Source organism: Ctenopharyngodon idella, chromosome 5 (assembly GCF_019924925.1).
Source record: "Ctenopharyngodon idella isolate HZGC_01 chromosome 5, HZGC01, whole genome shotgun sequence".
Lineage (NCBI taxonomy): Eukaryota > Metazoa > Chordata > Actinopteri > Cypriniformes > Xenocyprididae > Ctenopharyngodon > Ctenopharyngodon idella.
Window position 1 is genome coordinate 6,458,504 of NC_067224.1, and position 22,955 is coordinate 6,481,458.

At 37.9% G+C, this 22,955-nt stretch overlaps 1 protein-coding gene across 3 annotated transcripts; it reads right to left on the reverse strand.

The window, feature by feature from the left end:
* Positions 1 to 1,970: 1,970 nt before the first annotated feature.
* On the reverse strand, positions 1,971 to 22,931 carry tmem248 (transmembrane protein 248). Of its 3 annotated transcripts, XM_051892986.1 has the most exons (7): positions 22,679 to 22,931; positions 16,838 to 16,996; positions 15,778 to 16,063; positions 12,980 to 13,130; positions 10,351 to 10,534; positions 5,907 to 6,050; positions 1,971 to 5,773 (listed from the first exon to the last, which is right to left on the reverse strand). In XM_051892986.1, the coding sequence occupies exons 1-7, from the start codon at positions 22,679 to 22,681 to the stop codon at positions 5,753 to 5,755; spliced, it is 948 nt and encodes a 315-aa protein (XP_051748946.1). In that variant the 5' UTR covers positions 22,682 to 22,931; the 3' UTR covers positions 1,971 to 5,752. The 3 variants fall into 3 exon arrangements, with proteins under 3 accessions (XP_051748946.1, XP_051748948.1, XP_051748947.1); XM_051892988.1 differs by lacking the exon at positions 16,838 to 16,996; XM_051892987.1 differs by lacking the exon at positions 1,971 to 5,773 and having other exon boundaries at positions 5,901 to 6,050.
* Between the last annotated feature and the right edge of the window lie 24 nt (positions 22,932 to 22,955).

Below are 22,955 nucleotides of genomic sequence, written 5' to 3' on the forward strand. Positions count from 1 at the left end.
ATATATATATATATATATATATATATATATATTATACATTGATCAGGCATAACATTATGACCACTGACAGGTGACTAACAAGTGAATAACACTGATTATCTCTTCATCACGGCACTTGTTAGTGGGTGGGATACAGTTGAAGAAAAAGTATGTGAACCACTTGCAGAATCTGTGAAAATGTTAATAATTTTAACAAAGGGAGATAATACAAAATGCATGTTATTTTTTATTTAGTACTGTCCTGAGTAAGATATTTTACATAAAAGATGTTTACATATAATCCAAAATACAAAAAAAAAAAAATAAATAAATAAAAATAACACCATTCATAAGTATGGTGTCTGGGTCATTTTAATAAATACAGCTAGTTTTTTGTCTTATGGATTATATGTAAGCATCTTTTATGTAAACTATCTTACTCAGGACAGTACTAAATAAAAAATAACATGCATTTTGTATGATCTCTCTTATTTTGTTAAAATTTTGCACATTTTCACAGATTCTGCAAGTGGTTCACATACTTTTTCTTGCAACTGTATATGTGGCAGCAAGTGAACATTTTGCCCTCAAAGTTGATGTGTTAGAAACAGAAAAAATGGGCAAGCATAAGGATTTGAGCGAGGTTTGACAAGGGCCAAATTGTGATGGCTAGACGACTGGGTCAGAACATCTCCAAAACTGCAGCTCTTGTGGGATGTTCCCGGTCTACAGTGGTCAGTATCTATCAAAAGTGGTCCAAGGAAAGAACAGTGGTGAACCGGCGACAGGGTCATGGTGAAGGCGGGCCCGTGTGGTCCGATCCAGAAGATGAGCTACTGTATAGCTATAGCTACTATATGCTGGTTCTGATAGAAAGGTGTCAGAATACACAGTGCATCACAGTTTGTTGCGTATGGGGCTGCATAGCTGCAGAACAGTCAGGGTGCCCATGCTGACCCCCTTCCACCTATGAAAGCACCAATAGTGGGCACGTGAGCATCAGAACTGGACCATGGAGCAATGGAAGAAGGTGGCCTGGTCTGATGAATCAGATACTCAGTTATTATCAATGTTGGAAACAGATGTGCTGCTTAATATTTTTTTGGAACCTGTGATACTTTTTTCAGGATTCATTGATGAATAAAAAGTTAAAAAGAAGGAAGAAATCTTTTCTAACATAACAAATAAATTACATAGTTAAAACATTTTAAAATACAAAACAGTTATTTTAAATGGTAATATTTCATAATATTACTGTTTTACTGTATTTTTGATCATATAAATGAGACTTTCAAGAAGTCAGCCTATTTTAGCTGTTGTAAAAACACTGGAACACATTCAGACAAGAGTTGACTATAATGAAAGTAGACTTGCTTTCTCAATACAAAGGTATTTTTCCAATAATTTCTATTGTAAGAAATTGTAATGTTTTAAATGTTTAAAATGTATTAAAAACGACATTTGTTAGCCATTCCATTTTTCACATTAACTGTTTTGTTTTATAATTTTACTGCCTAAACAATGAAAAAAGTCTGACAAATGAAGAACACAGATAAACAATAATTTGTTTTATGAATGAATGCTTTAAAAACTATTTAACGTGTCTTGTTGCTTATTCAACTGTGATGAAGGAGAAAATAAATGCTTAAATGTCAGGCTCTCGTTCTTCAGGTAAACCGGCTGCGGCAGCCATCAAATCGTTATTGACAGAAAATACAATTAGTTACGCCCAGATGGCCTTCCACAGAAATGAGTGCATCATGCCCTCCACACAAAACCAACCACTTCAGTTTATAACATGCTTCTAGCAAACCGAGAATCCCTTGCTTTCTATTTTCCACTAATGGATGTTACATAATTATATTATTAACCAAGATCTGTAAGATTGAAGTCAAATAACAATATTAGATTAGAGGTGTCATGAAGCAAGAAAAAAAAAACTTGAACCATGAAATTGTTCTTTAATAAGACAAAACACCAAAGACAAGAAGTCAGTGTTATCTCGGATTTTATTCAGCAAAGCATGTGCCTACAATATCTTACAAACAGAACAAAAACAGAGGGATTGTCCTCATACAAACAGGTCAGCAGGTAGAACATTTACAATCATGCATCATGACGAGTCAAAGGGCTCACGACGCCTCTCGCCAACACGAGGGAACTACCGAGAGTGTGCGACGCAAGTTCAGACGAGGAGAGGACCTTCTACCACTTACAAATACACTTCTCTCAAATGCTATGAGCCCAAAAGGAAGGACGAGGGGAAAGATCAATATGATCTGAGCATCAGGCAGCATCCGTGGAATTCGTTGTCATTTTCCATTGTCCTCCAGCAGCACTGAAAGGCCAACTTTAATGATCTCAGGAATGATGCATTAACTGCAGTTATGAAGCAGAATGCTCTCTTTCAGAAAGGCTCTTTCAAAATTCAGAACGGTGTGAACTGATCTCACAAATCGCAAAAAATTAAATGAAACTAGACATGAGCAAATGTCTCCAGGGCAGAAGAAAAAAAGCTTCAAAGAGGTTTCAAAGCAGGTTTATTTGGAAGCTCATTTCCACCACAGAATAAAAAACTCCTTATTCGTTATTCAGAATTACTCGTATTTCTGAGGGAAAAAAAGTCAGAATTGCGAAATAAAACTAGTCTATGGGTGCTTCTCAAACGGAAGGCTGCGTCCTTCTTAGTCAAGTCCTTCAGAGGTTTGTAGGCTAGAGTCCTCCTCAGCATGAAATCCTGGAATGAGACTGTCTAGTAAGTGCGCATTGCTACGTCATAAATGTTTTCGTGATTAATTTAACAAAAACAAAACATGACGTCATCTCCAAAATCATTTTTGTGTCTTGCATTATGTAGTGAAATTGGACAAGCTCAGTGCTGATTCATATTCCGATAATTCTTTTTTGTGAATTGGAATTTGTGGGTGAGTGGAGGACACAAAGGATACACTTGCGAAATGAAGGTTGCCTTCCACCGATCCTTGAAAATTGAGACATCCTTCGAAGGGGCTTGATGATGTGGCAGCCCAGATATGCAGTCTTACTAGGATGCAGCCTTCCGATTGAGAAGCACCCTATAACTTGTAATTGTGAGATATAAACTCACAATTGTGAGACAAAAAGGCAGAATTGCGAGATACAAACTCGTAACTGTCAGAATTCAGAATTCCAAAATGCAAACTCACAATTATGAGTTTATAACTTGAAATTTCGAAATATAAACTTGCAGTTGTGGGGGAAAAAAATGGTCAGAATTGAGAGAAGCAAACTTGCAATTACAAATTTACAATTTGTAATTGCGAAATATAAACATGCGAATTGAGAGATATAAACTCGCAATTGTGAGAAAAAAGTCAGTGTCTCACTATTGAACCGCAATTATGAGTTTATAACTTGCAATTGCACAATATAAACTCACAATTGTGAGAAAAAAAAAAAAAAATGTAAGATGCAAAATAGTAAGTATGAGTTTATAATTGCAATTGTGCAATATAAATGAACAACTGAGAAAAAGTCAATTGAAAGAAAAAAAATATTGTGAAAAATCGCAATTGTGAGGAAAAAAGTCAGAATTGTGAGATAAACTCGCAACTGTGAGGGAAGAAAAAAATTCAGCATCTCGCAATTGAATCGCAATAACTTGTAATTGCATGATATAAACTCACAATTGTGGGTAAAAAGTCAGATTTGCGAGATGAAAACTTGCAATTACAAAATTATAACTCACAATTGCAAGATATAAACTCACAACTGTGAGATACTGTGAAATAAAATCGCAATTGTGAGGAAAAAAGTCAATTATGAGATACAAACTCGCAACTGTGAGAAAGTCATAATTGTTAGATATAAATTATAATTGTAAGGAAAAGGGGTCAAAATTGTAAGACAAACTCGCAATTGTGAGACAAAAAGCCGCAATAACATTTGTTTTAATTACATGATGGAAACAAGCTTCCATAGGATGTTCAATGCAATCACTTAGATTTTGAGGTTAGATAAAAATGCTATCAAACTAGTTATAGTAGGTTGGACTTGGTGATTAAAAAAAAAGGCAGATGTCCGTTCTTATTCATCAACAGAAAAAGCACAACTGAATCCCACTCTTTCACAGCCATTACTGCAGTTTTGACTTGGAGTTGGACATGAAATGGGGAGGAAGTCAGTGCGAGCAGATCAGACGTATTTATTTCAACTCAAAATGTTTACAGCAGGTTAAACTGGAAAAGGAAAACGGTATTAAACAGAAGACAGTGATGAACATGGTTGACACAGTGCAAAGGCACATTAGTGTTTATTATGGGCTGTAATATTGGGAGAAAGAAAGAGAGTGCTGATGAACCGTGACTGATGCAGCTTAAGAAGGCTGTAATTAAGCAAGGCATAATGGGAAAACAGGTTTGTCGATAAAGAGCAGTGAAACTTTGGAGGTGGGAAAGTACAAAGATGCAATGCTGAACTAAATAGGAGCATGAACTACACAAAATGGAGGGGGAGAGCATTCGTAATATGTCTCATGCACGTCTACTGGATATGATCACACATGCATGATATGCGTTTCTGTGAGTGGAAATGAAAACCCTAATGACAATAAGAACAACAAAACAGTAAGTCTGGAAGGCAAAAAGACAGGTCAGATATTGCACTAAGATTAAAACAAAACGGAGGCATTGCTGAAGTATCAAACTAGGCATTAAACGAAACAATGGATGGTTGAGAAATGGGTAAGAGTACAAATCGTGTTGTAAAAACAAAACTGGAAAACAAAACAAGGTAATGTGATTACAAAAAATAAAATATCTACAATAACGATTTACATTTTTTTAATCTTCAATGTTAAATGTACAAGAGATTGCTGCTGCATCACTGCTGTTAATTTGCTGATTTTACAATACATTCATTTGAAGTGTCCAGAAACAGATCTAAATGAGACGTAAAGCCCAAGGCGTCAATTCAGATTTAAACACACAAATCCCTCAATCCATGAATAGGCATTTTATCTCGACTCACTAACACGATAACATTCTGAGTAAGATGATGTTTTGTCATGTTTTTATTCCCATCCAATTGCATTTAAGAGGAATTTAACCAAGCACTGTGTCAACTTCCACTCAGGCATCTCTTTTAGACACAGTAAAACCAGCATGGGGTTCAGATGATAAAAGAAGCATGTCAAACAAATGCCTGCTGTCATCACTAGAACTCGTTCAAAGATCATGACCAGCAGCCTGATCATGGTTCATGGCAGAGATCCACGCATCTCAAAGAGGAATCAAAAGAAATGCCACTGCAGAATCTGCAATGGACACATATGAAAGGGTCGGTTAAGACAAAGACACAAGAGGAATGACAAGGCAAAGGTCACCTCCAGAGAAATCAGATATCACAGGAAGTAGGATACACATTTGTGATCTGATCAAGAACACAAAGAGAGCATGAGAATGGATTAAATTTAATGGAGGCGATATTCCCCATCTCTAGTCAAACACTTTCCTCTGTTGATACAGGATATACTGAACATTTACAGGATGGCACAGGGTGCAGGGGAAGCTCAGGCAGACTGCTTCTGTACTGAATTTAAGAGTCCTATAATTATTTACACAGTAGATACAGGCACTTAAAAGTCTTTGGTTGGAGTGACCCAACATTGCAGAAAAATGCATTCACAGAGCTTTTTTTTTTTTTGCACCCTTCTCCTGGGTTCAGTAGGCAACATGTAGTTTTCTCACTTCCCTTTCCGATATGCTTCGGTTCAGATGTTCACCTTCGACCCCGTTTATCCCGCCGACAAGGCCACCTGTGAGAAAAACAGGCACTTTTAGTATTCAACTAGAGACGCTGGATGACGACATTCCTGTCAGCGGAGCAGCAACTACAGGCTCAGTTATAATTTAACTAGCACACAGCTCATCTTACACACCAAGTCATACCTTTTCTGGACAGAAATCTGGGTTGTTCTGTCGAACTTTGCCAGGCCTGCCCTTGATGACTGCATAGCAGAACATTGTGATGACCATCACAAACAGGAAGTAGCTGGTGTGCATGAGGTGCAGGTTAATGAGAGAGCGATCGTCCTATCGGGAAAGAGAATGCAATTTGCCTCTGTAAATACATGCGTTTACACAGGTTTATACACAAATTATAACAGTTTAGTTCATATTCTGTAAAGTAATTTAAATTGATAAAAATTGAATATCGTCCGAACGCCGGCTCATTATTGGCTATATTGGCTATATTGGAGCGTCGTGCTGCTCACGTGTACAGCTTCGGCCAATACGGAGTCGCGTTCTGACGTAAACACGGAAGCCTGCACTGCGTTCACTACGTCAACTGCGTATGACAACAGTTCAAATTGTTAAAGGGGTCATGACATGAGAAATCAAATTGTCATTGATCTTTTGGTATATAAGAGGTCTTTATATCATTAATACACCCTGCAAGTTCCATAACTTAAAGGTGCAATATGTAAAATTTGGGAGGATCTATTCACAGAAATGCAATATAATATACATAATGTTTTCAGTGGTGTATAAAAACCTCACATAATGAACTTATGTTTTTATTACCTTAGAATGAGCCATTTATATCTACATACACCACGGGTCCCCCCTCCACGTCAAGTCGTCATTTTGCGTAGGCATGTTTCTACAGCAGCCCTAAACGGACAAACTGCTCTACAGAGCGTGTTTAGTCACTGTGTTGTTCTTCTAAATCGTTCGTGTTTTTAGAGGCAGCTTGCATCGTCACTACATTGAATATGCACGAAGTAGTAGTAGTAGCAGCTAGTAGTTGTCTAGTTTATTAGAAGCAGAGACCGTTTGTTAGAAGTAAGAAGAAACCCCATTGCTTCACTGGCTAACGTACTTTCTGCTGTCTCAGACGATGACATCTTTGTGTCGGCTAGACGGCCACCGTAGCTTCTCCGAAAGGGAGGGTTGAACTCCGTTGGTTGCAGTTTGCAACCTCACTGCTAAGTGCCGCTAAAATTTACACACTGCACCTTTAAAACGTCCTCGTCATCAATAAAAAAGAATTTATTTAATCAAGCTGTAAAAATACTTTGTTTGAATCCGAGGTGGAATGTGACATCACAGGGGCACAATCATTTGCATACGACTGTCTCTGGAGCAAGAGAACAACACCTACTTTTACATCATCGCATTGTTGGCCCACTTGTGTTCAGTCGATGAGCAGCAAGTGGATCTAAAGTAGGCCTAGTTGTTTACGATAGGATTGTGATATATTAACAAGATTGCGATGCCACGTAGACGTTGTGCTGTTCCTCGCTGTGGAAAGACATCATCTTTGCATAAGCTGCCAATCGAATCCCGATGTCAGAGAAAAATGGATTCAGTTTATTTTTACATTTCACTGTGGATTATTTGGTAATTCAGTCGAAATATTGATGCAGGCTTTGCAAACAGACTTTTATGATATGGATTCGACAGCAGCGCCACAAACATGTAAGTAACAGTGTTCATTCTAATGCCTGATCTGTGATCAGTGATATCTGTTGTGTAATTATTCAAGTTTTTTTTTTTGTCCCCAAATCATTTAATACTGTTTATGCTTCAGTAAATCAAGCCAGTGACCAAACGATCAACTTCACATTGTTTCTCTTAGTAGCATGAAAATAATCAGATTTTTAAATTTTGATTAAATTACATACAGAAAATTATCAAAGTACGCTCCCTTTACAACGCCTGAAGCTGTCAATCACACAGCGTGAATTTATCTGGACACTTGCTAAAACTGCCGTTATAATAAATGACGCTGTTACACTGTAACTGTTTGCTATTAGTGTGGTGAAAGCATTTCGTGAGAGTGCAGGAATCGAATTACAATGATGAGATCACTGCATTCACACGATCAACAGACTGTCTGTCATCTGCTCAGTGCTCATCACTGCAACCTTTAATAATGGGAAAAGATCTAAATATAAGGCTATAATCAACACTTTTCAGGATTCGTTATCCAACAGTGGGCGTTTACATTGAAGTCTCACAGCAGACACGCCCCTTCAAACAGAGAGTTCAAGCCAGAGGGCTAAAATCAGGATAGAAAAATGTCTTTTATTTCTAAATTATGACATTTTATGATGTAAAAAAAAAAATCATACTAACAACATAAGTGCACCTCAGGAAACATTATAAAATAATTTAAAAAAATCCACTTCATGACCCCTTTAAATAAAGTCGTTATTTTTGCGCACAAAAAGTATTCTCGTTACTTCATAACATTAAAGTTGAACCACTGCAGTCACATGGACTATTTTAATGATGTCTTTTGTACCTTTCTGGATCTTGACAGTGGTAATTAAATTGCTGTCTATGGAGGAGTCATATACCTCTCAGATTTCATCAAAAATACAGTATCTCAAAGAAGTGAGTACGCCCTTCACATTTTTGTAAATATTTTATTATATCTTTTCATGTGGCAACACTGAAGAAATGACACTTTGCTACAATGTAAAGTAGTGAGTGTACAGCTTGTATAACAGTGTAAATTTGCTGTCCCCTCAAAATAACTCAACACACAGCCATTAATGTCTAAACCGCTGGCCACAAAATTGAGTACACCCCTAAGTAAAAATGTCCAAATTGGGCCCAATTAGCCATTTTCTCTCCCGGTGTCATGTGACTTGTTAGTGTTACAAGGTCTCAGGTGTGAATGGGGAGCAGGTGTGTTAAATTTGGTGTTATCGCTCTCACTCGCTCATACTGGTCACTGGAAGTGAAAGAACTCTCTGAGGATCTGAAAAAAAGAATTGTTGCTCTACATAAAGATGGCGTAGGCTATAAGAAGATTGCCAAGACCCTGAAACTGAGCTGCAGCACGGTGGCCAAGACCATACAGTGGTTTAACAGGACAGGTCCCACTCAGAACAGGCCTCGCCATGGTCGACCAAAGAAGTTGAGTGCACGTGCTCAGCGTCATATCCAGAGGTTGTGTTTGGGAAATAGACGTATGAGTGCTTCCGGCATTGCTGCAGAGGTTGAAGGGGTGGGGGGTCAGCCTGTCAGTGCTCAGACCATACGCCGCACACTGCATCAAATTGGTCTGCATGGCTGTCGTCCCAGAAGGAAGCCTCTTCTAAAGATGATGCACAAGAAAGCCCGCACACAGTTTGCTGAAGACAAGCAGACTAAGGACATGAATTACTGGAACCATGTCCTGTGGTCTGATGAGACCAAGATAAACTTATTTGGTTCAGATGGTGTCAAGCGTGTGTGGCGGCAACCAGGTGAGGAGTACAAAGACAAGTGTGTCTTGCCTACAGTCAAGCATGGTGGTGGGAGTGTCATGGTCTGGGGCTGCATGAGTGCTGCCGGCACTGGGGAGCTACAGTTCATTGAGGGAACCATGAATGCCAACATGTACTGTGACATACTGAAGCAGAGCATGATCCCCTCCCTTCGGAGACTGGGCCGCAGGGCAGTATTCCAACATGATAACGACCCCAAACACACCTCCGAGACGACCACTGCCTTGCTAAAGAAGCTGAGGGTAAAGGTGATGGATTGGCCAAGCATGTCTCCAGACCTAAACCCTATTGAGCATCTGTGGGGCATCCTCAAACTGAAGGTGGAGGAGCGCAAGGTCTCTAACATCCACCAGCTCCGTGATGTCGTCATGGAGGAGTGGAAGAGGACTCCAGTGGCAACCTGTGAAGCTCTGGTGAACTCCATGCCCAAGAGGGTTAAGGCAGTGCTGGAAAATAATGGTGGCCACACAAAATATTGACACTTTGGGCCCAATTTGGACATTTTCACTTAGGGGTGTATTCATTTTTGTGGCCAGCGGTTTAGACATTAATAGCTGTGTGTTGAGTTATTTTGAGGGGACAGCAAATTTACACTGTTATACAAGCTGTACACTCACTACTTTATATTGTAGCAAAGTGTCATTTCTTCAGTGTTGATTTTTCACATGAAAAGACATAATAAAATATTTACAAAAATGTGAGGGGTGTACTCACTTCTGTGAGATACTGTATCTCAATTTGTGTTCCGAAGATGAACGAAGGTCTTACGGGTGTGGAACGACATGAGGGTGAGTACTTAATGACAGAAATTTCATTTTTGGGTGAACTAGCCCTTTAATTGCGCAGCTCTAGACTACTGAAATTTTGGTATCATGACAACAATACTGTGCTAATGTGCTGTGGGTGACTGTCAGGACATTGCTATACTGTATGGTTGCAAAGATGCTCTAAGTTTCTTGTGTGTTGCTATGTTTTTGTTAGGGTGTTCTGAGTGGTGCCAGAGCATTGCTATGTGGTTGCTAGGGTGTTTTGTCTGCTATACATTAGTACTGTACTTTCACAAAGCATTTAAATCGCACAATGTTACTCTCAAACGCTGAAACACTCACATCTGGAACGATGACAGTGAGCTTGGGATTCAGTGTGTGATACACCTTCCCAATGGCACCTTTGTAACACCAGAATGGGTTGTACTCCTGTGTGTACTTTGTGTCCGAGTCTCGTGCTGTGGTGAAAATCTTGTACCAGGATGTGGCATTGCTGTAGGTCTCTGGGACACAGTGAGGTGGCTGCCTGCAGAGGATTTGCAAAACAAGGCATGAATTACTCATTCTAGATGAAGGAAACTAAAATCATTATTTTTTAAAAATAAGTTTCAGTTATGTAACACCAATTTGCACTATTCTGCCCCTCTGTGTACACTCTTTTTGTTTTGCTTTGGCTGTCTGGGTCAGTTAAACATTAATTTCTGAGTTGTTAGTTACTGGGCACACAAACAAATTTACAGAGAAAATCCACAGCTGAAAGCCTACGGCAATATTTGAGAGCACATCTTGAAGATACAAAACACATAGTAGGGGAGAGTGGGGTAATGTGTCAGTAGGTAAGTTGTACAACACCATTCTCTAAGAAACTGTGCACATAAGTTTGTATTCAGAAAGAGCCTATAATACCAGAGTCATTATATTAAAGACCCTCGGTAATGAAAATCAAGTTCTTAATGTTAATATGTGTTTTTAATATGCTTTAAATCAAATCATATGCAAATTCATGTCAACACAATTGATGAGTATTTTCTCCTTAAAACTGCAGTTTACCAAAGTCAAAATGCATTTTGAAACCGCCCCTGTTCCCTACGTCACAAATGTTGTAACCAATAATGTCAATGTGTGGGCGGGCTTTAGCATATCATTAACTATGATGCAAAGAAGGGGGGTCTCTAGAAAAGCCAGGTTATCCCAGTATATTTGTCTGTTGATATGAAAAATCAGGTACATTTAGCAATATAGCAGGTGAATTATGTATATGATGTATATTACAATGTTATGATGAACTATATGCCTTTCTCCACTGACGTTCTAAGTTGTTCAAAGCCTGTCTGACTCTGAAATGGCAAACAGGAACTATTTCATGCATTCTGACTTACTTACACTGTTAAAGAGTTCGATTCTCATGCGAAACATGGCCAAAGTTTCAAAAAACGAAAATACTCTTCAGATTGCTCACAAACTTCGGACATTTTTTTTCGAGTATGGCCCTTTATTACGTAATAAAGGGCGGAATTCTTTGTACGGGCACTTGTCCCGGAAGAGCGTGCGTGCACACATCAACTAGAGTGAGAGAGCAAGAGCACGCTCATCAGCGTGCTTCGTTTGGCTTTACGGAAGTCGTCGGCAGCCCTGCACAGGACTTGCTCGAGAAAGATTTGTCACTTTGTTTTTAGTCCACGAAATCAACGATGTCACCAAAGAAGTGTGTTTTTGGTTGTAAGGGAAAGATAACCTTGTTTCCCAAAGAACCCAGTGTTAAGTGGAGCTGAGAGATTTGTGCTCACGCAACACATTGATGCGTCAAATGTCTGTTTTGTTGGCAATAGGCGCCTAAGTGCATATAATGTAAACAACACGAACGTAGTGAATTCATAAATTCATTATTCACTATACGCTATATTCATTATAGTGATTCAAAAGTTATCCAGGGATAATGCGATGGTGTATTCTGTGTGTTTAAATATATTTGTTTAGCTGACCATCTATAGATCGCAGACGATCGCTACACAAAAGCTGCGCATGCTCGTCACTCTTTAGCTCTGCTCACATGGCACGCCTCCAGGAGCTCAGCTGTTTTCGGAAAGACTTGGTACAGCGTATGTATCTTTTATAAATATGATAAAACTAGATAAAAAAGATAAATATAGATAAACTAGATAAATATGATAAAAAAGACTTTTCAGAGATATGAAGGATGCACTACTACTCTATAGGTACTCAAGATGAACATGAGATTGGCAGAAACTGTGTGTGATACCCCCCCCCTTTAAATATGTCATTTTGGTGATCAAAGATGAGTTTTAAGGGATAAAATTATTGATTATAGGGGGACTTGAACTTTAAAATAAATGTTAATGTTAAAATTTAAACATTTTATTTCAGCTAGTTGCCAAAACAACATTTCTCATTTTCATTTAGTTTAACTTGATGTACTAAAATAACTAAAACTGAAATTAAAAAAATGAGTACAATTTTAAAAAACTTAAATTTTTTTTAAGTTTTTCAAAATATTAAGACACAATAATAGTATATCTTAGAGTGTATGATCATGTTATCACATTATCTATCTATCAGGGCTGTGAATCTTTAGGTAGACAGTGAATTGATTCGATTCTTTATTCATATGTTTTCGATTATATTCAACAACGATTTTTGATTCGAGGCAATTCACAGTGAGATTCATTGCGATTCGATTCTGCATTTTTAAGTGCATTCAAAGGATTATTTAAATACTTCCCCTCATGTGTCTTAGTCGGTGTGAATTACATAGCGACCTTCAAGGTCCATTGTTCGATGTTAGTTGATTGTTAGATTGTTAGATGTTAGTTCATATTGATGCTACACCACTTTATTTGAATAGCCTACAGACCTTATGTAGCCCCGCCCCTTTTCAGCATTACGCTCATTGTGTTATGTCTTCCAGTTTGTATTTTTTTGTTTTGTGACATTTGATTCTATAGACACTTACACTGTGACTGGGAAGACATTACTGGCTGCTGTGATGGTCATACAGGTGCTGAAGACCATCTGCTCACAACGACCATGCAGAACGCACTCATCTGAGTTCCAGGCTACCGGCAGAGTGAAAGTGATGTTCATCTCTTCATGGGCCTCTCTGCCTTTAATGACACAAACACACCCACACAGAGTCAGCATGTTCTGTAAAACAAAGGGAGCTTAGATGTGCCTGCAAGTGATATCTAGAAGGTATTTAGCTCCAGGCCTCTCTCCCACTGTTATCCCTTTGTGCACAATGGAGCATTGTTTTAACTGGACTATGTTCAGTCACAACACCAGAAGAAAAAAAAAAAAAAAAAAAAAAAAAATCATCACAGCAATGACTCTCCACCCTGATCTGTTTAACTGAAATAGACATTACAGCTACCACAACCTATGGCCTTCAGGTTTGAGAATATGTTGTGTACTACCATTCAAAACTTTGAGGTCAGCAAGATCGGTTTTGAAATAATTTAATACTTTTATTCAGCATGGATGCAATAAATTGTTCAAGAAAGACTGTAAAGACATTCATAATGTCACAAAAGATTTCTTTTTCAAGTAAATGCTGTTCTTTTAAACTTTGTTCCTCAAAGAATCCTTAAAAAAAAAAAAAAAGTTTCTAGAATAATATTAAGCAGCTGATTTCAACATTGACAATCTTAAGAAATGTTTCTTGAGCTCCAAATAACCATATTATAATAATAGATTTTTAGTGTATTTTTGCTCATTGGTAAGCTTAAAAAAATTTATAAAAATCTTATAGACTCTAAACCTTTGATTGGTATTATATGTAAAATAGTACACCAAATATGCCCAGATGGTATATTATTTTGAGTTTCAGTGCTTGCATCCATTAATGGTTTTTCAGCTAATACTGCCCACAACCCAAATTACAGCAGAAGAGAAGTTTGCACTGGCTTTGTGTTTCTCTTTTAGAGGGAGCAGGGAAAATATATTTATAATCAATATATATTATATATAAAAATCACAAGATGAGCCACAAAGAAGGTGCCATGACTTGTTTATAAACATTAATCTAAAAGTTAAGTAGCAATAAATTGTAAATTTAGCTAGATGCTAGCATTCAGACGTGTAAAACAGTACACATAAACATGTTCTCTGGGTCAAAACGCAATTTCATGATGTTGTAGCAGATGCAGCATAAGGAAGAGATGGGCCACCCTGATAATCTTCTAACTGTTAAATGTAACGCCTGGCTTTTTTTTTTTTAAAGACGCACATACTAGGGGTGTAATGATACACAGAAGTCACGGTTCGGTACGTACCTCGGTTTTGGGGTCACAGTTCGATACAAGGTCGGTACAACAGGAACAAGCAACAAATCCCTAATGCTTATTCTGAACAGAATGTAGCGCAAATTAGTATGTTTCACCTAGCAGCATTTAGTCCCCCCTGAGGTAGTTGGTACAGTACCACCTCCTTTAGTGTACCAAGCACAAAGCAGTAAACAGAATGCACTCCTGCATAGGTAATATTTTTTGTGGGGTTGATTTAAAAAAACAAACAAAAAAAAAAAAATTTTTTTGGTCACAATCAGCTACAAAACTGAAAAGCATCTTGTTTTATAAAAGTACAAAATAAATAGATTAATGAAAAATAAAACTTGTGCAGAGATTAGTTTTTGCATTTCTGTATTCTTTTTCTGCCTAGCTCCGGTGATTGTCACATCTGGATGACGTCGGGGGGCAGACATCATCCAGATGTGCCAATCAGCGGAAACAACCTAAAATACTACGTAATTTATGGTCATACAGATAGAGCAAGACATCATTCAACACTGGGTACACAAAAGGGTACACTCGCAATAAAAACAAAACGTGTTTTGTAAAATAAAGAAAATAAACAGGATGCCACTTTCTGCCGTCCTGGTTCCCTTTCTGTGAAGTTAGTGGAGCCCGTACCAAAAATTAATTGAAACTCAGTGTATTGTTTTGGGTTGGTGCATAGACCGTCTCTTCTTCTGCTCTTTTTCCTGTTGTGGCAGTTAGCAAACAGTAGCTGTGTCTCATTTCGGAGGCTGCGTCCTCCGGAGGTCACATTTGAAGGCTGCATACGTCATAAAAGATGTCTTATTTAAGAAAATTAACCATAATAAAATTGACTGTTATTCCTTGTTAGGTGTAAAATACTGTAATTTCTTTCTTACTTTGCAATCTAACGGTTACTTTTCTTAAATGAGACCGCCTCGATGACGTATGCAGCATTCAAACATGACCTCTGGAGGATGCAGCCTTTGAAATGAGACGCAGCTAGTATTGCATTACCCCTCTCGGCCCCTTCTGGATTGTAGTGTAGATCACCTGTGACTGACTGTATTCGTCGTCTGACTTTATGCACCGAACCATGACGCCTCGTACCACGACGTTCGGGATGAGTACATGTACCGTTACACCACTAGCACATACACATTTTTAACATGATTTCATCTAAAGAAATATGATTGTTGTCAGATTTCCTCTATGATTTGAGTATGTTATTGAAACATAAGCTTGTTTCAAATGGTCTTTCCTTATTAAATGAGATAGAATATGTATGCCTAGAAAATAGATGTACAGACTCAAACATAGGTACAGTACTTTGCATCAAGTGCAAACTTAGTGCAGAGTAGAAATATGCAAGTTGTGAAAAATCTGCACCAAAAAAAAAAAAAAACCCTGACAAAATAAATGCCCACATGAGGTATGTTATCAGATGGCACACTTCCAAGTTAAATTTCCAAAAAAAAAAAAAAAAAACGAGACATACCAGCAAGGCCAACTTGCTGCCCAAGCACACTGGCATAAAGGTGGGTAATATTGCGCGAGTAGCCCCCAAATGGCCTCAGAGGATCTAGGGTCAATGTGATGGCCACAGAGATGTTGATCAGACCGGGGTCCTCCAGCAGGGGTGGTGACTGGGTGCTGGATCGCGTCTGGCTACTGGTCACTGTGCTCTCTGGTGTAATGGACTCATTCAAGCTGTGCTTGAGGGTCTCGTTTTCTGAGATGCAAAAGTCAATCTCGTTGAATCGGAGAAGGAAGGTGTTCCAATCCTGGTGGGGAAAAAAACAACAGTCACAAAAGTAAATTCAAAGTAAAGCTTATCGCCAGCATTTCCTGATCAATATTTATGCAGACTCAGACCTGCATGTGTATTACAGTGTTGTTTTATTAACTAAAACTATTAAAAATCATTTTACGTAATTGAAATAAAGCTGACGTAATTGAAATAAAGCTGACAAAATAAAATAAAGTAAAATTAAATAAAATTAAATAAAATTAAATTAAATTAAATAAGAAAAATACAAATGTTGCCTTGGCGTCTAACTGAAATAAAGTTGAATTAAAATTTCTGAAATTAAAACTGAATTAAAAATAAATTAAAGTAGAATAGAAATAAAATAAATCACAGCTAAAATGCATTACTAAAACTTAAACTGCAACTAAAATGAAAACTGAAAATATAAAAAATAAAACTAATTTAAAATACAATATTATATAAATAGTAGAGGTGGGCGATATACTGGTAGACATGATAAGCCAGTAGAAATTTGTATTAGTTTTTTTGTGATATTGATATTGGTGATGAGATATTTCAATGGTATCAAAAATGTTAATAAACTTATTTAAAGCAAAAATAACTATATCACAATATATATTGCTATCGTGAAATAAATCGTATCGTGATTTGTCATATCACCCACCTCTAATAAATATATAAATAATACTAAAATAACACTGGTCTACCAATCAATAACTATTATCTTCGCAAGTATTTTCAATGGTTCATGGCTCACACATTTGTGGTACACCAAGTTATTTTCTACCTCGGTCATTTCAGGTGATTTGATCTCCTTGATCTTAAAGAAGTATCCTATAGTGAGGAAAGCAATAGCCACAGCACTGACGCTGACCATAAAAATGACCAGCGGTGGACGGTTACTTATGTAGGTCTTCAGATTCTCCAGTGGATTCAACAACAACACCTGCAACAAGAAAAAAATCCCACAAGCTTAGGGAAACTTTCACCTACATAAACTACATGAATGAATCTGAAGCACACAGCAGTGAATTATAATTCATTTCTGTCATCTTCTGATCAGAGTGTGTTCTTAATCCAACCTGCAAGGCACAAAGGTTTGCCATGTGCTAACATATGGCTCTAAGTCAATATTTGGATCTTATCCATTTATTTGTTCTCTCTTCACTTGACAAGAGATGAACTGTGAAGTTTCACAACTTGCTTTAGTCATTTAGACACGTGTAAATGCCTAAACACCAGTCAATGGCAGATCTTGATTCAAAGTCTTGCTTGTGTCGCACAATATTAATATCAAAGAGGATTAATGATTACAAATAATCGTTACAAATTTCAAATATTATTGCAGCTTGAGAATGATTAGAGGACTAAAACTCTCTAGATTAAATTGTGTGGAAAATAAACACTGTCAAACGGTTTAGGGTGTAGAAATGCAAGCAGAAACTCCACACCCCACACACATACTAACAAACTCAAACAAACCATGGCTGAATGAGCTGACAAAAATAATAATGAGACAATACTCTCAGTGAATACCCTGAGCTCTTCTGTGCAGCTGAAAGCTTTTGCAAATCCTAAAAAATACTGTTTTACAACAAATCAAATTAAATCCTGTAAATGGTGACATTGAGACACTATCAAGAAACCTGTTTTTTTCCCCCTTAAATTGTAGAAGCAAAACCGTATCATGCATTAGAAGCTCTTGCTAGTTTGTGCGTAATGTGACATATGTAACAATATCTCAAGTTATCTTGAGGTGAAGCATATGTTTCCACCCGTGTATTCTGAATATGAAAATAAACTCACCAACACCAACATCCTATCATTTTTCTTTTAAATATCAGACTCAAATTCTTCTTGAGATGTTCAGTTAATTTAATGGTTCTTGAACACAGATTATTCATCACATGATCTCATCAATATTTAATTTAATTCAGTGAAAAAAAAAAAAAAAAAAAAAAAAAAATTATATATATATATAATATATATATATGTGTGTGTGTGTGGTAAAGCATTTTAATCCCATTTAGTGAAAATGTGTCGACAGTTGGCAGTCTGATCAATAATTGCTGAAGTAAGAAATCACAGCTGATATTACTTCCAATTTATCTATCAAATCTAAAAGGTCATCTGAGTATTCATATAGAATATTAACATTCAGTTTATGCACTATAAGACCAATTCACACTGACCAAGACAGACAATCACAGGATTACAGTATGTTACTTATCAGACATTCCACAAGCCAACAAATGGCAATTGAACATGTGCAATCAGTGGAAACAAGTGCCAAACAACAGCAACAGATGCCGACAGGGGTAACACACTGATCCGACAAAATCATTGGTCGGCGACTGTTGGCGAAGTGTGAATTGGCATATTGAATGCAACAGTGCCCACCCCCTTTTTCAGCGGTTGGTTCTGGAAGTATTTTTTTTTCATTGGAATTTTAAAAAAGTCTTCATTTAATAGTTATAAGCAGGGCTTGACATTAACACCCGCCAACCCTGCCAAACGCAGGTAGATTTCAGCTGTGGCGGGTAAGACAGCCACTCCCACTAGCCACTTTGGCAGGTTGAATATAATTTTAGCCTACAGCCAAATGAAAGGTAGAATGATAATGAAATTACAATTCAATCACAATTCTTTATCAATTAACTTGCTGTTAGTGAAGGCGGGATAGGCGGAATTGCGCTGAATGACACCAAAGACTATAGAATATCATGGCACACAACAGAAGCGCTCTCGCGCGCGATCAGTTCTCCTTGCGCCTGAATAGTCAAATACACGCACACACAGATGTCAAAATGCACATCGTGTGGAGTAGGCTATCACGTGAATACAGTCGGTTATGGCTTAAGTGGACGTAAACAGGTGGGTAAAAACTGGATGTGTGTCAGCATATTACATCCATGCATTCAGCAGCCCAATTAAATACCTGTCTGTCATTAATGTTAATCAAAAAACAAAAGATGTTAAATAAATGTACACATGTTAAATAAACCTACTGTATCTGAAAAAAGATTTTTTTAAATTTACTATTCGTAATTTGCTTCTTTGTTCTTTTTATATAACCTAACAAAAATAACATAAAATTTCTCATACTATGCTTATATTGCCCACCTCTTGCCCACCTGTACATACCAGCTGATATACAATGTAGTCTTGATTTGCAAAATTGACTGGCAAAATTGTGGCCAGTGAAAATGCTGAGTGGCTATTAACTTTGGAAAACCACTAGCCACAGTGGCTAGTGAGCAAAAAAGTTAATGTCAAGCCCTTGTTATAAGCCATGAACTAAACTAACCATTTTCAAGGTGAATCACAACATCAGAAACTTTGATTTGAAGCAAAGAAGTATTTGAAAATCTGACCAAAACTCAAAGGTACAAGACTGTGTACTTAAAGGATTAGTTCACTTCGGAATTAAAATTTCCTAATAATTTACTAACCCCCATGTCATCCAAGATGTTCATGTCTTTCTTTCTTCAGTTGAAAAGAAATTAAAGTTTTTGAGGAAAACATTCCAGGATTTTTCTCCATATAGTGGACTTCAACAGTTACCAACCAGTTGAAGGTCCAAACTGCAGTTTCAGTGCAGCTTCAAAGGGCTCTACACGATCCCAGACGAGGAACAAGGGTCTTATCTAGCAAAACGACCAGTAATTTTCTATTTAGAAAAAAAAAAAAAAGTATACTGTTTAGCCACAAACATTCGTCTTGCACTAGCTCTGCGATGCGCCACACATTAGGTAATCACGTTGGAAAGGTCACACGTGGCGAACGTGCAAAGACTAGTCAAATGGCCTATACAAAAAAAAAAAAAAAAAAAAAAAAAATGGTAAAACAACGATGTTGGACGATTTTGAAGGTGGAGGAGAAAATGAATGAGTTTTTTACCCTACTGTGGTACTTCCACCAACATCACGCGTGACCTTTCCAACATGATTCAGCAGTTACTGCAAATAATTGCAGACTTGCTGAACCACAAATGAATACTGTCCCCATGCCTGACTCATTCTGAAAAAGGCACAATATGTATGATTTTTGGATTAAAATATTTAAAAACCACTAGAACAATGTTATATAATTTGTTGACTTGTGTACATTATCCCAAATGTTTAGGAGATTGTTTAAATCCAGAGAAATAAGCAATTTCAACCAGGACAGGCACCGTGTCCCTGCGTCGCCTATCAGTGACATCATACCCGTGTTACCTCCGATTTCCGATTTTATTTTGTAGAAACAATGGAAACACCAAAGACACTTTAATATATTTTGTGTTTTATTAGACAGATTTAGATACATTTATCGACAGAAAACTTATTGTTATATAGCTCAACACAGCAAGTCTTATCGTTTAAATCTCGTTTTCTTGATCAAAGTCCCTTCACTTGGTGACCATATTTGCAACGTCTCTGGGCAGCTATTTCGGGCATCCAAGACCAAGTCCTATCTATTTGAATGGGGGAATCCTGAAATCTCAAAAACTACTTAACAAACTCACCATTAAATAACATATTTCAAATCAGCAACAACATCAAAACCAACAAAGCTTATTTTTCCGGCTAGACGAGCCAATGCGCATGTGCAGTCCTAAGCGCGAGTTTTAGGTTTCTGTGGGAACCGGAGCTTCTAAAGGCAGCTGCAGTGACGCAATGACCTTTCCAATCAGCGATTTGCTCTTTTACTTAGGCCCCGTTTACACTAGTGCATTTTCATTTTAAAACGCATAACTTTTGCTATGGTTACACCTACCGTTTAGTTTACACTACGCCGGTGTTTTCGAACCTCGAAAACGGAGAATTTAGAAAATGCTGCAGACCCTGTTTTAGTTTGAAAATGCCGGGGTTGCGTTTCAGTACAAACGGAGACTTCTGAAAACGAATGCGTGGCTGCCCACGTTTGCTCTGCGTATCCTTGACGACCGTGTAAACAATAACATGGAGACTGAACTGCAATCTTTGCTGGCTTTGTTGTAATTTTTTTAATACTGCAGCTGCCTACATGCACAAGAGGAAACTCTTTACACATGTACGTGCATTCCCAGTGTGCATGTGACAAGCCTTTTCGGCTGTGTAGTGTAGACGGAGATCGTTTCTGAAACGCTGTGGAAATGCTAGTGTAGACGAGGATCATTTTCATTTTAAAACGCTGTTTTAAAACAAAAATGCACTAGTGTAAACGAGGCCTTAGAAGACGGGACGTATTCCGCCATATTGCGTGTTGCAGTTTCTCCCATTCATAACTAATAGGAGTGAATTGCCTTTCTATATCTATATCTATAGTCTTTGGTACCCTGTTTTACCATGCCTAATATCAACCTAGCTTACTGCAGTGTACAACAAGTGTCTCATAGCAGCTGCCGAGCAAACGCACAGAGTAGCATTATAACAACTTTCAACACATAAATATATCTAATATGATATACAGCGCTGCGTTACCCCAAATACGCATGACCGAAAGAAGCAGAAGTGGTCGTCTGTGGCATAATATAAGTTCAAGCCGTGTGTTTCGCTCCAGCGGCCTCGTTTCGCTGGTTTTCAGCCACACCCTGCTTCATACTACAGTAATGTTAATAAATCTTTAATACATTAGCTCATCCATGAATATGATTTCTGCCCGACACCCATTGGACTCTTTCCACCGGCTGTAGACGTGAAGACAACACTTCCCATGATTACACAAAATCAAGGTGTTATCAAGCTATGCCTTTGTTTTGAATAAGCAACCTCTAGCGGTGAAAAATTACATATTGTGCCTTTAAAAAAACATGTTGTATAGTGTCATTCAGAACAAATTAAATATTGATCACAGTTATGTTTATTATTTTTATTTACCATATAGTTATGGTCAACTAATGAATTGCATATATACCACCTCTAAAAGTCTGTGAAAAGTCATTAAACAGTCTGTGTAAACAGACTTTTACAAGAATTTCATATGCATGCATTTTTGATCTCTGACCAGAAATGATCTCAAGAATTGGCAACAGACTGATGAGGGAGGATCTTATATATATACACATATATATACACACACATACATACACACACACACTTTTTATTATTAACAAATATTAACTAAGACAGGAAGTACAGGAAACGTTTATCAACCGAAATCGTTAAGAATAAATCGATTCCCACCCTGACTTTCCAGACAGCACTTAGGGATCTGACTGACAGAAACATGTTCCCATGGCTTGTATCATATTTGCTCTTATCAGACTGCTGCTGGTGATGGCCTGAATCTCTCGACCTCCTTAGTCGTACTCTGCGGCGTTTATCGAGCTGTCAAATCTACACGACGACTGTGTGTCAAATCAAAGCGATCTACCAATCGAGGAAGTATTTATGGGGCATCCTTTGAGGGTCTGTGACACACATAAATGCAGTATAGGCAGGCAGCTCACTAGGTTTTGATACACAGCCGACATCCAGTTGTTTGTGTTAGCTACGAGCTCCGATGTGAACGGCACGTATCATTACTGTTCTCATCAAAACAGCTCAACCTGGTAACGTGCAACTGGAGCAGCTATGCGGCTAACTAGTTATACAACCATCCCCAACCACACAAATACAACACGTTAAGTGATTAACTTAAAACAAGCAGGAAATCTCAAACTCACCATTTTGCCTCCGCGAGTGCGCAAGACAGCTGCAGGCGGCTAACGCTAACAAACTCGAGCCTAACGGGCCTGTGCGACAAACGCACAGCTGACAGCGGTATAGGAGTACACAACACCCCTTCCCATTATTTGCAGGTGCACTATATTCTCAAAACGGGATTTTATTAGGCCTTTGCGTCTATAACGAGCTGCTGGTTGACGGAAACTGACTGGAGATGTCTTCTGTGTTTAGGAACCAGCACAACCAATCGCGTTACTTTCACTTCTCTACGCACGC

Excerpts from the sequence above, each read along its gene's own strand:
- tmem248 (XM_051892986.1), bottom strand. Across the intron at positions 16,064-16,837 it reads AATCACCTGAAATGACCGAG|GATTGGAACACCTTCCTTCT; the intron begins GTAGAAAATAAC and ends TTTCCCCACCAG. Across the intron at positions 10,535-12,979 it reads AATGTCTTCCCAGTCACAGT|GCAGCCACCTCACTGTGTCC; the intron begins GTAAGTGTCTAT and ends AATCCTCTGCAG.